At 40.0% G+C, this 16,336-nt stretch overlaps 1 protein-coding gene across 7 annotated transcripts in view; it reads right to left on the bottom strand.

Moving 5' to 3' along the window:
• osbpl6 (oxysterol binding protein-like 6) overlaps window positions 1-16,336 on the bottom strand; it is a 58,069-nt gene that overhangs the window by 33,067 nt on the left and 8,666 nt on the right. For all 7 annotated transcript variants that reach the window (XM_054787563.1, XM_054787561.1, XM_054787562.1 and 4 more), the window contains exon 2: window positions 7,165-7,366. In XM_054787563.1, coding sequence (XP_054643538.1) covers window positions 7,165-7,311 — 147 coding nt within the window. In that variant the 5' untranslated portion in view covers window positions 7,312-7,366. The remainder of the gene's footprint in view (window positions 1-7,164; window positions 7,367-16,336) is intronic.

Here is a 16,336-nt window from a genome sequence, read left to right as displayed (position 1 = left end):
GTCTCCAATTAACCTAACATGCATGTTTTTGGATGTGGGAGGAAACCGCAGTACCCGGAGAAAACCCACGCATGGGGAGAACATGCAAACTCCACTCAGAGATGCCCAAACGGAAATTCAAACCCAAATCTTCCAGATATCAAAAAACAAATCAAGAAGACCACCAAATCATACACATATCAACGAAGAAGATGACAAAAACATCAGTTGTATATTACATCTGTGAATGTAATTTTTGACTTGCTGTCTGCAACCCACCCAGAATGGATCCACAAACCCACTTTGGGTCCCGACCCACTGCTCTCCAGTATGCTGCTAAGTACGGTGTGACCTTCAGGGTATGTTTCACGACGCCTGTGGCCTTGGTCTGCAAGGCACTTAACAAAAGGAGACAACAGCTTGTTTAATCAAAAGACCAGCTGAACAGATCTTCTTGGTAATGAGGTCATGTGTCTTCTGTGAACACTCCTGTCAGGGGCCTTGCACTAGTGGGAATGTGGAGGCACGACTTCATTAGCAAAAAGTACATCATCATTGAAAGCAATTATATATTGCATCACAAAAAGGAAGAGGTTGCCTCATACTCTGAGCAGTAAGGTCATTATAGAGTCCACTGCTTGATGAGCTATTAAATGATCAATACATGAAGGCTTTACAGCCTCAGACATGAGGATGCACCCTCCCTAACTTGCAATGGGAGAAACCCTTTCCGCATTTCCTGTGGCTTATACCGCCCATATGACAACATGCAGTGCCTAAATTGTTGAGGCTTTGCCGGAAGACCAGCAAGTTGACCACTATCGAGAAGGTTCCCCATGGATAGGTGGGATGGTTAAAGGTCATGTGATGGATGCATATGAGTGGGCATACTAAAGAGTCTGGCTGTTGAAATTGCAGTCAGGTTACAAGTTCAGTACCTTAGACTCCCTCAAGCAACTCTCTACCTTTGCTTTACTGAGAACTTTAGTTATTTGACCCTGAAACCAGAATTTATGTGATTTCCTGCACCCTGCTCACATATTGCACAGCAGAACAACCTAAACATGAATGAGCTGGTCCTTCATGCTAATTTTGCAAGTTTAATGACAAATCATCCGGTATATTTATTTACATCAGGGGTGTCAAATTTTTTTCCATCCAGGGCCACATAGTGAAAAATGAAAAAATGCAAGGGCCACTTTGATATTTTGTAAAGCAACACATGTAGATATATATATATATATATATATATATATATATATATATACACACACACATATATATATGTGTGTGTGTGTGTGTGTGTGTATATATATATATATATATATTCTTTTAAGAAAAAATTGCATCTCAGCTTTGTGATATAGATGAAAAAGAATATTATCAGTATGAAGTCAGTCTTTGCTCTTGTTTCTTTTTTTGCAGTTTTTAAATATTTTCCAAATAATTCAACTTTCTGCAATACATTTTCTTTCTGCAATATTATGCCTTAATTCCTGTAATATTTTGACTGTATTCCCATATTATAACTTTTTCCCCAACCTAATTTTCCAAAAATGCCAACTTTATTTTGTTAATTTCTAGTAATATTACGACTTTAAAAAAGTAACATATTTATTAATTAATATTTAAACTCTTTGCTACTAATATAGCATTATTTTCCCTCATATATTACAAGTTTAGCTACAATATCATACTTGCCATGGATAGATGGGTAGATGCATGGATAGATAGATAGATAGATAGATAGATAGATAGATAGATAGATAGATAGATAGATAGATAGATAGATAGATAGATAGATAGATAGATAGATAGATAGATAGATAGATAGATAGATAGATAGATGACAATGGAATGTCTAGAATTGAATAGAATTGTTAGAAAAATGAGTCACTATATTTATAAATTGTATTATTATTGTAATATATTACCTGCCATGGTTGTGGTAGGTTGGGTTGATATCAATACCGTTCTTCTTGTGCAGTGTGATAAGTGTCCATTAGTAATGTAATTGCATGAGACGTGATGCCAGTCATGTTATGTGGTGTATGTGTAGCTTAGTACATGTGTGTACAGGATGTAGTATGCCGGGGTATGTACCATACATTCATATTTGTGGACCACAGTCCTAGGAAGATTTATTATGGGTTCCACAAAGATGATGTTGAGAAAAAGGAACACAAAATGCAAAGTGAATATGAAAACTGTCGTAACCACTCAAAGCAGATTATGTAAATGGAGCGTTGTTGGTGCTTTTTGGAGGTTTTTCAGAAGGCTTTATAGGTGGAATAGGTGCGTCCCATTACTTGCATTATATTTCATTGAAAGTAATGTCAGCCAGTTGGTCAAGAAATCAACAAAAAGCAGTTAATTTGCATTCCCTGCAATTATTTTCAAATGGCAAAAATATATAGTGGTCAGGGATTTATCGTGCATTTATCGTTATCAAAGTAAAACTGCCCAATTTATCGTGATATTGATTTGGGGTCATATCGCCCAGCCCTACATTGTACCAAATGTTGTGAAAGCACTGAATCAAACTATTACATTAACACTCCCACTAAGCAAGGACAAACACTCCTCCCGGACACGTCAAGCTAAATCAGCACTATAAATATCTGTGCAGCATCCCACTTCGGATAAGTTTCTCATGCACACATCTGCTCCTACAATGCACACTGAGGAGTGCTGAAATCAGGCAGCGATTAATCTTTACTGATTCATAAACTTACCTACTGTTGAGCCTGAGAAGGTACCACAGACGATTATTATAGATACTGCACATACTAATTTCAAAATGCAATTTAAAGTGTGCATCCCACACATCCTGTTGACAAGTAAGTACTTCAATGAAGACTGTAAAAAGTGGTAACACACATTCTTCTGTTGAAATTGTCAGTGCACAAGAGCATCAACTGTGCAGTGTCCTTTAGGGAGTATAATGTATCCTTTATGCATGCCAAAAAAGCACAAAAGACAGTAACAGGCCATGGAATAAGAAAAAGAAAAATGCTTCCTGATCTTACAGCTGCTAAATTAACCACACTATGACCTTTAATGTATTTTCGTCAAAGAAAGAGTCCTTCAAATCTTTTCAAATGGCGTAACTGATTTGTGGACCGACAAACAAGAAATAACATCACGATTCAAAAAGTGTTAACGTACAAGCAAGTCTGTGTTTTCTGCAGGTAGTGTGTCCATCTGCTCTCTGGAGGGCCTCCAGAGTGAACAGTAGTCGTCAGCAAATGGGGAAAGTGTCAAGTATTGATTTCTGAAAATAAGGTCTAGATCTCATTGAGGCTTCCTATCGAGAAAATGCCCTGCTAACATTTTTCTTCAAAATCCGAAGCCAAGCTCGCCAAGTCTTCTCTCAACATCTGCTGTGCCTCCTCAGAGAGGGTAACGGTGTAAAGAACATGCAAAACACTAAACAGTGCCATCGTCATCAGCAATGCTCGCTCATAATGGATCTGAAGTGCAGCCTCCAACTTTCATGTGCATGTGATGGATGACCCTTCTTTCAGCATACACTGGAACTTGATTAAATGACAAAACTGTACGTCAGAATGTGCTTCTCAACAATACTTCTCACTTGGTTGATAAATGTATCAGGTTTGAATACAGGGACTCCACTGCGCCATTTGGCCACATTAGATAATTCCTTGCGTTTTATTTGACAATAAATACACAGGACAAATATTTATAGTGGGATCGTAGGATTTGATCTTTGTTGAAAATGATTGCCATAAATTTTCATACGCTGTCTCGGTTATCGTATGGCCAAGCAGTGCGCATAACAAACTAGGCCGTTGCCCAAACAAAGCATCCATGCATTGGTGACTCTGAAAGAAAGGATAGTGGCTCTTTTCGAGTTGGGGCACTACAGCCAGATTCCGGCCAGGGGATCCTAAAATAATCTTTTTTTGTGTGTGTGTGTGATTTATTAGTTTCGAACACACAAATAACAATGAACAACTCCGTATCTGTCTCCTCTAAAGCACTGTGCGCCCTGCGCTGATGAGGTGTTCGAGCGCACTGCATATTTGTAAGTGTTAGACGATTGACCAGAACTTGATAAAGAAGGTGAGAAACACTTTTGAATTTAAGAAAGAACTTAAAGAATTTTAAAAAGAAAGTACGACGTTAGTGTCTGCTACAATATGATTGTCATGTAAAGGTTTCTATTTAACACAGGTTACAGAGGGAACGGTTTAAGGGAAACACGTTACAGAAAGTGAGCCAGGCCAGTGTATGTAATGATGATTGCACCTGCTTCAGAAGTTCAAGTGAGCAAGTATCCACTCTTTAAAGTTAAGTTTCTAACAGACTAGATCCCTCCACTCATCACAGTGTTCACCAAATCTTCAATAAAGGTAGGTTTTACGCAGCTTGCTGTTGTCTGGCTGGGGGGGCAGGGCAGCAGGGATCCCAACAGCCTACTGGTGGCACTCCATGGCGTGCTGGGCTTGTGGCTGCTTCCCTCTAGGATCTGTTGGTGCCCTGCAATATGTTGGTAGCTGTACTGATGCACCGTTGGGTGTCATCCTGGTCTCATGATGTTGAGATGTGTGTGGTATGATGAAGAGAACTGTGTGAATGTCAGTCCTAATTTCAGATTTATCGGTCCGTACAAGGATCACACGTCGTTGTGAGTTTGCCGCTTGGCTCCTTGTTGGAGGACGGCGGTTTGTGCGGGGGATGCTGGGGTGTTGGGGGTTGGACGTGTGCATTCGGAGGTTGGGGCGGTGGTCTGGTTTGCCTGCGTAGATCAGGGTGCACTTTGGCTTTGTCCTTGTGTTGGAGTATTGAATACAGGAAGTGAACAAATTGAATAGTGATTGCGGTGATATGGAAAAGAGGTAGGATTGCTTCTTCTACTCCTTTTCAGACACGTTGAATTGTGTAACTGTAAATATTAGGGATGCTCCGATCAATTGGCCACCAATCAGTATGGGCCGATTTCCGTGAAAAAGCACATGATCGGCATATGCCGCTAAAAGTCTTTCAAAGCCGATCACAAAAACCAATCACCTGTGGCTCGTGTGTTAAAAAGCTTTAATACAGCATTTGAAGTACAAACACTTGACTGAGTATGGTGAGTATTCAAGGCTCATGGTATGTGCGTGACAGTCAGAAGGCTAAGCAAATGACCCAAAAAATAATTGAATTCATCAGACAAGATGACCAGCCTTTGTCAGTGGTGGAAGACAACGGGTTCACAGAGTGCTCTCTCATTCGGAGCCCACCTACGTGCTACCTGGAAGTTCGGCTAGGGCTCCACCAATGTACTGTACTCTCACATCCAGAGTCTCCTTAAAGAAAGCGTCTCTGTTACGTTCTGTGTCTGTCGCTCTGCTGCTGCTTGTCTGCCTTCTGGTTACTGGTTTCTGTGCTGCTGAGGTGGAGCCACCTGGTCACGCCTGCAATCAATTACCTACCTGAACCTCTTAAGTGTGGCAGCAGCAATCACCAGTTGCCAGATTGTACCACCAGCTTCACCTGCTCATCGCTCAGCTTGGCTCCTTTTCTCGACCTGTACCCTTGCTTTCTGGGTGTTAGTATTCTTGTTAGTGAGTAGTATTTCCCACTCTGTACCACCAGCAGTTACCTGTGTTTTTTGTGCTAAAGCTACATTGTCTCTTGCTAGGCTTATCCTGCAGTGTGTTTTCGTTCTTCGTCCCGTTTTTTTGTAATTTTGTCCTGCCAGCCTTTGCTGTCAGTGTTTTTGTTTTTTCTACTTTTGGACTCATTCCTGTGTTGCTTACCCTGTTACCTCCCGGTGAGGACACCCTTTTGTTCTATTAAATATTTTTTTTACTCCACAGACTGTGTTTCTCAGCACTGGGATTCACATACACACATTGGCTAGTGCCAGACCTGACCATCTCATCCTCTGTAAGTTTCACGAGTGATATATGTTCTCTTGAAAAAGTAAGTAAAATATGTTTTTGTCTTAATCAAGGTGATTATATCGTTCCTTTTTTCATATCATTGCCCCCACTTCCTTTTTTGTATTAATTAATTACAAATGTTATGAGTAATTACCTATTTTTTGGGCCCACTGTCAGTTAGGGGACCTTGGAATTGTGCTAAAATGTCTACCTTATACGGCACCCCTGACCAATAGCACTCATCATAAATAAATTGAAAAATGTATAATTAATCCATGTGATTGCTGACAGCTGCATAGAACCCTGATTGTCCCAAGTAAATATATGATGCATTCCAATGTAATCTTGTATGCATGTTTGAAATAAACCAGACTATCCATCCATCCATCCATCCATCCATTTTCTATGCCGCTTCTCCTCATTATGGTCGCTGGGGTATGCTGGAGCCTGTCCCAGCTGACTTACACCCTGGACTGGTCGCCAGCCAATCGCAGGGCACATATAGACAAACAACCATTCACACTCACATTCATACCTATGGACAATTTAGTCGCCAATTAACCTAACATGACTAAACAAACAGTAAAAGTGATTTTAAATGTTCATTTATACAATTAATTAATCATTTATACGTATATACGTTTTCTGAATATAAAACTGTAATTATTATGTGTTTCTGTGAATATTTCTGAGTGTTTGGAACGGATTCATTGTATTTGCACTATTTCTTACGGGAAAAATGCACGTGGTTTTCATAAGCGTTGATTTTGGTCTGATCTTTTGGAATGGTTTAATGACGAAAACCTTGTACCTGACTTTTTCTAATTACATTTTAAGAGATGAAAGAGAAGAGCAGCCTTCGAAGATAACCTTAATTTCAGTTGATGAAATACTCTAGCCTTTCACCCGCACAAACACTGTTATCAAGAGCCATTAAGGAACAAGGGAGGGTGTTTAACTGCCTGCATTATCCAGCATCAAGGATTCAACTACTCACTTCCTACAGGGCTCAGCTCTCATCAAACCAACTCCCTTTCCTTCAATAATAATACAAGCTCCCACGCTGCATACCAGGGCATGCCACACACTCACAACAGCACCAAGCCTCCACCAGTCCCTCATAAAACATTCAGAGCCCGGTGCCGAAATGGGAAAGTGACGTCATAGCTTCCACTTTTATTGCTGTTTCTGCAGTGGCATCAAGTTCAGTTAAGTTAAGGGCAGTTGGGAAAGCTTAACATGTGCCTACTGCAGCTGCTGTAATGCTTGCTGGGGCTTGAAAGGTACCTACCTGCCGGCTGTCTCGCTGAGAGGAGGAAGAGGAGGATGCGCTCTTGTGCACCGGTGTGGAGGTCTTGTTAACCGTCACAGAGCTCCTCTCCTCAGAGCTCATGGCGCGGCTGTGGGTGCCTCGCTGGGAGTGTTGGGAGTGGGACATTGTAGAAAGCAGGAAGCGCTGCAGATTAGCTGGTTACTTGCTGATGGCTTGTCATCTGAAACCCAGCAGTCAGGAAGTTCATATTAAATATTAGTGCCGAGTAGGGGTGTCACAAGATCTCATGTCACAAGATCTCGCGAGAGAAGACACTTCACTCTGTGAATTGGTTTCAGCACATGTATTTGTTCCATAGACGACATGAACTGAGTGAGCCCTTTTGTTAGTCATACAGTCTCTTTGTCTCGGTTGGCAGAGGCGGGGCAAGTAGCATACACACGCAGTGCAGAAGAGTTTAGCCTTGTGAGGAGCAATTCAAGGTAATGTAGTAGTAATTAAATTAGTAGATTGCAATATATTGTCATATATTTTGAGATTTTTTATTGTACTTTTTAAAAAACTAATGTTAAAATCTCGTCTCGTTCTCGTAGACACAATTTTGTGTATCGTCTCTTCTGTATTCTGAACTGAGTGTCTCACGACACCCCTCGGGCCGAGTAAAAAAATACATACAATGCTTGCCTTTGCATTGATGACACTGTTGACACTGGGGTAAATTTCCCATTCTGAGATGCATCACAATTCGGGCCAGGACGATTCTAAATCGATTAAAATTATTATTATTAAACTTTTATTGAGTTGAATAATTATCCTCCTAACTGTATTTGTCCTATTTACAGTATTCCTATGTATCCTTGGAAGTAGGTCACTACAAAAACAAAGCTAGTAGACTTTTCACAGCACCAGTTCAGGTCTTGAACCACCAACCATGCAATCCCCAAGCCAAGTACCCACGGCCAAATCAGTGTGAGCTACTGTCGCCCCAATTTCTGCAGAAGATCCTCGTTATTACTGTGAGCAAACGGATTGCATGGATGTTCTCAAGCTAATGTGCTTGGCATTAAAAAAGATTAAAGATTATCACTAGTGAGAAAGATCAGTATGACCACCAGAGAAACAATCGTATGATCAATTCATCGTCAATCTCTCAGTTAATCAGCTCAACCAAGACTAGTCTAAATCCGTTCCTATTTGCATAACCAAAAGTATACACTGAATTGTCAAATACAGTAAATCGCTGTTTCATGCAGTGTTCCACTATGAATGATCTTTGTTTAACATCAAATGTAATTCACTTTAATAGGATTTCCCTTTTGTGGGTGCAAAATTAATTATTTTTGCGCAAACTGTATATGTGGGATTTAAAGAATATCTGTCTTGCAGTCTTGCAGTCTTGCACTGCCCCAACAAATATTGGACCAAAACTGGAAGAAGAAATTCCAAAGCAAGACACAATTGATGAAGGGAATGATATTATCGATAGGAATCTTAATTCTATGTTTCTCACTGTTGTAACCAAAAAGGAGATCACTGACATTGTTAAGCATTTTAAGGCAAAAACATCAACTTATTGTCATGGAATCAAAATGGAACAGTTAAAAGGGTCATCAATGAGGTCGCAGACCCGTTGACATATATTAGTAACTTATCATTTCAGACAGGAATATTTCCAAGCAAAATGAAAACAGCCAAGGTGGTTCCAATTTTCAAAAAAGGAGACAAACACCAATTTACAAATTATCGGCCAGTTTCCTTGTTACCACAATTCTCTAAAATTGTGGAGAAGCTATTTAATAATAGGTTGGACAAATTTATTAATAAGAATTAATTATTTGCTAGCAGTCAATATGGTTACAGAGCCAACATTTCAACTTGTATGGCACTGATCGAAATCACGGAGGAAATCACTACTGCTATGGACAATAGAAGATGCGCAGCAGCTGTATTCATGGATCTGACAAAAGCCTTCGATACAATTATTCACACTATCTTAATTTCAAAATTAGAAAGGTACGGAATTAGAGGATTAGTTTTGAATTGGGTTAAAAGCTACCTAGCAAAGAGGAAACAATTTGTAAAGCTAGGAGAATATACATCTGGGAGCTTATACACCACGTGTGGAGTACCCCAGGAGTCCATACTGGGACCAAAACTGTTTAATTTGTACATCAACAACATTTGTAAAGTAACAAAGGACTTAAAATTGGTCTTATTCGCAGATGATACCACCGCTTTCTGTTCTGGTGAAAGCACAAGAACTCATTAAAAAGGTCAAGGATGAAATGGTCATATTAAAATCATGGTTTGACAGGAACAGATTATCCCTGAATTTAAGTAAAACTAATATAAAGCTATTTGGTAATAGCAGAAGGGATACGTACGACCAAATACAAATTAACAGAGTGAATATTGAAAAAGTGGAAGAATATAAATTCCTTGGGGTTGTAATAGATGAAAAAATGAGTTGGAAATCTCATATTAAATATATACAACAAAAGGTGGCGAGAAATATCTCTATACTGAATAAAGCAAAATATGTTCTTGACCAAAAATCAATCCACACTCTGTACTGTTCCTTAGTATTACCATATTTAACGTATTGTGTGGAGATATGGGGAAATAATTACAAAAGCAATCTTCACTCACTCACTGTACTGCAAAAAAGATCTGTGAGGATAATTCATAATGCCAACTATAGAGAACATACAAACCCTCTATTTTTAAAATCGCAGATATTAAAATTCGCAGATTTAGTAAACTTACAAACCGCTAGAATAATGTATAAAGTTAATAACAACTCGTTACCCAAAAACCTCAAACAGTGTTTCTCAATCAGAGAGGAGAAATATGATCTTAGAGGAAAATTAAACTAAAAACATTTATATGCGAGAACTACGCTGAAAACCCATAGCATTTCTGTATGTGGAATTAAATTATGGAACGGATTGAGTAAGGAACTCAAACAATGTACAGAGATGAGAAAATTCAAAAAACAATACAAGCAGTTGATGTTTGCTAAATACAAGGCAGAAGAGTCTTGATCATCACAATGATGTTCTGTCAGGTTTGTTATTTTTTTGGTTTTTTTGTTTATAAAAAAAAGTTCTGTTCTTTATTCATATTTATTTTAAACATTTATTTATTTATTATTTATTATTATTTATTATTATTATTATTATTATTATTATTATTATTATTATTATTATTATTATTATTAAAGTATATATATATATTTGGGGGGGGGCATGTCTTATCGTTATCTATTATGTATTATCCTGACTATCACAGAAAACATGACATGGAATGCAGGAAGTGAACAACATGTACTGTACTAGATGTAGAATGGATGGGGGGTAGGATTAAATAAGCTTTGCTTCTTCCTACTCCTTTTGGACATGTGGAACTGTGAAAAAAATGATTCATGAGATGTATTCCATTGTAACCTTCATGTTCAAATAAACTAAACCAAACCAAGCCAAACCAAACCAAACCAAACAATGTTTTGTGAGGTCTTGATCACCCGCTGGAGTGCCTTCCTATCGCGTGTTGTACAGTTACCGTACCAAACAGTGATGGAGATGGAGATTGTTATCATGACACCAAGCTATGAGGTCCAGCACCTCTCTTCTGTATGACGTTTCAACACCACCAGTGATCAGGCCGATGACTGTAGTGTCATGCGCAAATTTAATGATGCTGATGTTGTTGTGGGAGGCCACGCAATCATAGGGGAAGAGCGTGTAGAGGAGCGGACTCAGCACACACCCCTGTGGGGTCCCAGTGCTCACAATTTTTGAGCTGGATGTGCGATTGTGGAGTCTGACTGACTGGGGCCTGCCTGTTAGAAAGTTAAACACCCAGTTACAGAGGGAGGGTGACAGGCCAAGTGTGAGGAGCTTATCTGAGAGTTTATTGGGGGCTGACTGTATTGAATTCAGAGCTATAGTCTATAAATAGCATTCTGACATATGTGTCCTGGCCCTGTAGGTGAGAAAGGGCTGTGTGGATGGCAGTGTTGACTGCATCATCAGTGGACCGGTTCTGGCGGTATGCAAACTGTAGAGGGTCCACAGTGGCCGGGATGCTCTTTTTGATGTGGGTCATGACTATCCTTTCAAAGCACTTCATTGCAATTGGAGTGAGTGCTATAGGACAAGAGTCATTTAAGCAGGTCACATTGCTCTTCTTGGGTATGGGCACTATGGTGGTGGACTTAAAGCAGGTCGGTACAGATGCTTTGTGATTTCGAGCTGGATCATAATTTGATCTAATACAGTTTTCAGGAATTTAAAAATCACAACTGTCATTTGCTGACAATAATCAGTCGTGACTCAGTCCTTATGGTAATAAACTTCTCAGTGCATTGAATTGATCGCTACGAGACTGTTCATATTGTCTTAGAAGACGTTTTGCTTCTCATCCGAGCAGGCTTCATCAGTTCATGTTCAATGACTAGATAGGATAGTTCTGGTTTGACTAGATAGGACAGTTTTAGCCTTAGAATTTGGTGCAAGAGCCAATGTATTTATCTTCTAAAAAAGGAGTGAGGGAACACATCTACTTTAAGGTTGAGAAACCATCTCTGAACGGAGGGAGGAGGTCTGCGGCACCACCTTTCTCCCACATACAATGCTGTCCTTTCATCTCTTCCTAAAAGATTCAATCGTTACGCCTCTAAGAAATAAACAAGGAACGGACATGACCATGACTACATCTGAATAGAATGCTACTGAGGGTAATACCACCCAAACGATCATCGTTGGCTGGCAGAGGCTCCACCCCATTGTATCCTAACGACTGTCATTTGACAACACAAAAGAGCAAAGTCATTTCTGTCTGGTCATGCCTCCTCCTTTAAAGGATAAATACATTGGATCTTGCACCAAATTCTTAGGGTAGAGCTAGAGTCATTAGTCACTAGTCACTAGTCATTGAGTATGAACTAATGAAGCCTGCTTAGATGAGAGGCGAAACGTCTTCTAAGACAACCGGAATAGTCCAGTTGAGATTGATTAACTGCCCTCAGAATACACTGACCTGGATGCATAGCATATGGTAACAACTGTAAGTACAGTCAAAGCTCAGCTTTCCAACGCCATAGTTTTTGTATGATTCTGTTTTCAACAAAAATTGGCTCCCATTTTTCCTCGGTTCTTGTACACTGTCTCAGTTATTGTATAATAGTGTGGGTACCTTTTGGTACGTTGAATCTTGTGGTATTAATAAAGATATGGACGGACTACTCCCAGCATTGCTTGTTTATTCAGCCATCTTGACACCCAACACCAAATCTGACGATTTGCGCAATACTACAGTATCCCGTAAGGCACATTCATTTGACAAACTCAGCTGAGAATTTTACACAAAGTAGGCCGTTTGCCACATCAACAGTAAATCAAGGAAGCTAATGTTTTGAGAGGGGTAAAGGTGTTAAACAAAACCAAGATGACAAACAATGTAAGATGTTGAGACATTGTTGGTGTAGATCTTCTCCTCTCTCTACCCTCTCAATTTGGTTTTTGTCTGACCTTTTGGAACAAATATCGAAAACCGAGGTACCACAGCACCACCGTTTGCAACTACCTAGTGGTTTTAGCAAAATTGTTAATGTCTCTCAAGCCGTGGGGAAACTCCAGTCCACTGAGCAGCTCTGCACACCTCAGCATTACGCACTCAACTGTGCACTACACTCACACACTATAATCTATTATTCAGATCCTTTAACGTCACCATCCCTTCACTGTCTTAAGCCAACTAAGATCTCAGCTAAGTCTTGTCCCATATACTGTAATGGTGTGTGGTGCTAAGCCTATTTAATAGAACCGCATAAGGAAGCAAAGGTGAGAGGTGCCAACTTACTGTATGCTTTAATAGCATTAATAGAATATAATGGTTTATATTATTATATATTATATATGCCTATATAATAATATAATGGCATACTATGTGGACAGGGTCTATTCATACAAAAGTTAGTGCTTTTTTTCCGTTATTTTGCTTACCGTATATTCTGGACTATTGAGCGTATCTGAATATTAAAGAGAAAAAAAAATTGCTGCACTTGTCTATAAGCCACAGGTGTCCACTTTATAACATGGGATATTTACACAGAAAGACATACTATACTGTAAACGTTGCAATCCTACCTGCGCTCAGTGTTGCCAGCGTCATTCCTTAGCTCCAATGAGACGTGAGACACTTTTTTTCATCGCTATCCCAGCAGTCCAAGCAGAAGCTGTAGTAATTCTACACTTGCTCAAACTTACTTAAGATTTGTCAGATCAAAACACTATCACTTCATAAGACTTAGTATAGCTTCTATGGCAGAAAAGCACTACTTTCTGCTTCATCACTCAAAGCATCATGAGAACTGTAGTCTTTTAGCCATAAACTTGCCGCATCATTGCTTAATCCGCGTATCAAAAAAGTAGCGGTTTATAGCCCGGGAATTACGGTAATTGTATCTACCTGTATCCGTCATTTGAAACAGGTTACTAAAGCTAATCTTTGCACCAGCCATCCATCCATTTTATCCTTATCCTGTTTAGGGTCACGGGGAGCTGGAGCCTATTCCAGGCCAACTACAACCTGGGCTGGACAGTCAATAACAGGGCACGTCTTTTGCACAGTATGCATGTTAACTCATGACTAAGGAATGGCATGCTAAATTGTTAATATAATTCATCTGGACATACTATTTCCAATGCAATCAGCAATAGCTCAAATCCATCAATGCTCCACAGAACCCACTATACATTATATTGTTGAGTCTCTCTACCTTGTAGGCATACAAGATATCACACAGAAGTTTAGGGATATAAATCAGAAGTGTTTAAGAGTTCAGTTAAGGAGACAAAACACATTCTCAGTAGACACACTGTCAAATTTGTGAGCGGAGCCGTCTGATTGGTTCTTCTTTGGATGGTCTGCAAGGTTGCTACAAATGGAGACAGTTGCAATGTGAGGGATTCTCAGCTCAGGACTTGATTAGTCATGAGCTTAATCTTCTAAATCCAGGCACCGTGATTACGGCTCTCTGAGCACAGGGACACAGCATGTACCACAACAGCCGTGACACTATCTAAGCACCTGCCTAAGAAGACAAATCTATCCAAAAAACTGTGTTCTAACTTTGCAAAAATGTCACAAAGAGAAGACTCAGAGCACTTACTATAAAATGTATGGGACATTCTTCCAATAACTTGTTCCAGTCATTTATTGACATTGAGCTGTACTGTATATGTGTTACTCCAGTTATTGATTATTGTATATTGGCATGCTATAGGTACATAACCTACAATCGTTATCGTTTCAAGACACTACAGAACTATGAGGCCTTCACTGACATGAAGAAAGTCAATAGCAGGCGTAAGCGCGACATGGGGCAAGGTTCTTGTAATGCCTCAAGTTGCTGAGTGTCACTTCCACTTCCCCATTCAGTGCGACATCGAGGCTTGACTATCAAATTGAGTTAACTCATTGCACTAGTGATGCTTCCCTTCATATCAGGGGACTTGCAAGTTACATAATAACGTGGAATGGTGTTCTGCTGTTGTAACTTATTCAAAGTTAAAGTAGATTCAGTCTTCCAAGACCAAATACCAATTAAATGCGAGTAATTGAGCCAGTAAAATGTCTATTTTTGGCACTCTAATAACACTTCGATTATGCTACTAAATCGAAGCGCCACCATACACTACGCTAGGGCTGTGCGATATTGACCAAAACTCATATCCCGATATATTGAAGGGATAGTTCGGATTTTTTACATGAAGTTGCATGACATCCCCATCAGCAGTGGACTATTTCAACAGTGATTTATTCCCCCCATTTGGTCCCGCGAGTCCAGTTCTGGTCGAATTTCCGTGACGAGGAACGTAGTTCTGGCTAGTTGCAGGGTCATTTAAGTACAGACTTTGGCTTTTGAAAACAATATGCGGTCAAGAGAGTAATATATTTGCATCATAAAAATGCCTCCTAAAAAAAATCAGACCTTACAAATCGCTCTGCGTTATATTTGTCTTCTCACTGTCACCTCTCTATTCGTGTGTATGTGATGAAGATGCTCACATCCGCGATCGAGCACCGCAGCCATCTTGTTAACGTGTGTTCCACAGCAGAAGAAGATGCAAGCGTCTTCATCAAATACACACAAATGGAGAGGCGACATATTTTTTCCAAAATTACGTTTTATCCATCCATCTTCTATGGCACTTATACTCACTCGGGTCACGGGTATGCTGGAGCCCATCCCAGCTGACTCCGGGCGAGAGGCGATGTACACGCTGGACTGGTCGCCAGCCAATCGCAGGGCACATATAGACAAACAACCATTCACACTCACATTCATACCTATAGACAATTTAGAGTCGCCAATTAATCTAACATGCATGTTTTTGGAATGGGAGGAAACCGGAGTACCCGGAGAAAACCCACGCACCTATGCATGCAAACTCCACACTGAGATGTCCAACGGAGAGTCAAACCCAGATCTTCCCGACCTCCTGACGGTGTAGCCAACATGCTAACCACTAGGCCACTGTGCGGCCAAATTCTGTTTTCATTTTTTAGAATTCTGTTTTTTACCTTTTCCACTTATTTTGCCAGCATAGAGTGTGTGGTATTTGGGTTAGTGAATAAAATGCAAAAATCCTTACATTTATTGATGCAATACATCGTTGGCCCATTTTGTCCAGTAATTGAGAAATGGACGTAGCTTAGCTAACTTTTCTAATGGGATGTCGGCTTCAGCACATATTGATACAAAATCTTCCACAAACTGTAATGCCCGTGCTTGGGATTAAGGAAGATGGAGTCACAGATGTCATTCCAATTGTGTTATTAATGTAAGATATTTTAATGACACCTTATTTTGTAGACAAATGTTACAAAGAGCGCTCTTATTTTCAAGGCTGGAATGTGTTGTGTGTGTTGAGAATGGCAATTGACGGTTGATATGCGCCGGGTGCAAGAATAAACGTGCGACTTGTCTTTTTCACTCAGAACCTGCACGTCGTCAGTGGGCATTGTAAAATGGTCCTCACATTAAAGCAGTAAAACACTACACAGTGAAAATATACTCATCCAGCCTGAGTTGCGCGCGCACACACACACACACACACACACACACACACACACACACACACACACATACAGCTGCACTACCTAAACTAAGCGAACCCCGCAA

Source organism: Dunckerocampus dactyliophorus, chromosome 9 (genome assembly GCF_027744805.1).
Source record: "Dunckerocampus dactyliophorus isolate RoL2022-P2 chromosome 9, RoL_Ddac_1.1, whole genome shotgun sequence".
Lineage (NCBI taxonomy): Eukaryota > Metazoa > Chordata > Actinopteri > Syngnathiformes > Syngnathidae > Dunckerocampus > Dunckerocampus dactyliophorus.
The sequence above is the reverse complement of the archived record's forward strand: the minus strand, read 5'-3'. Positions and strand labels throughout refer to the sequence as shown.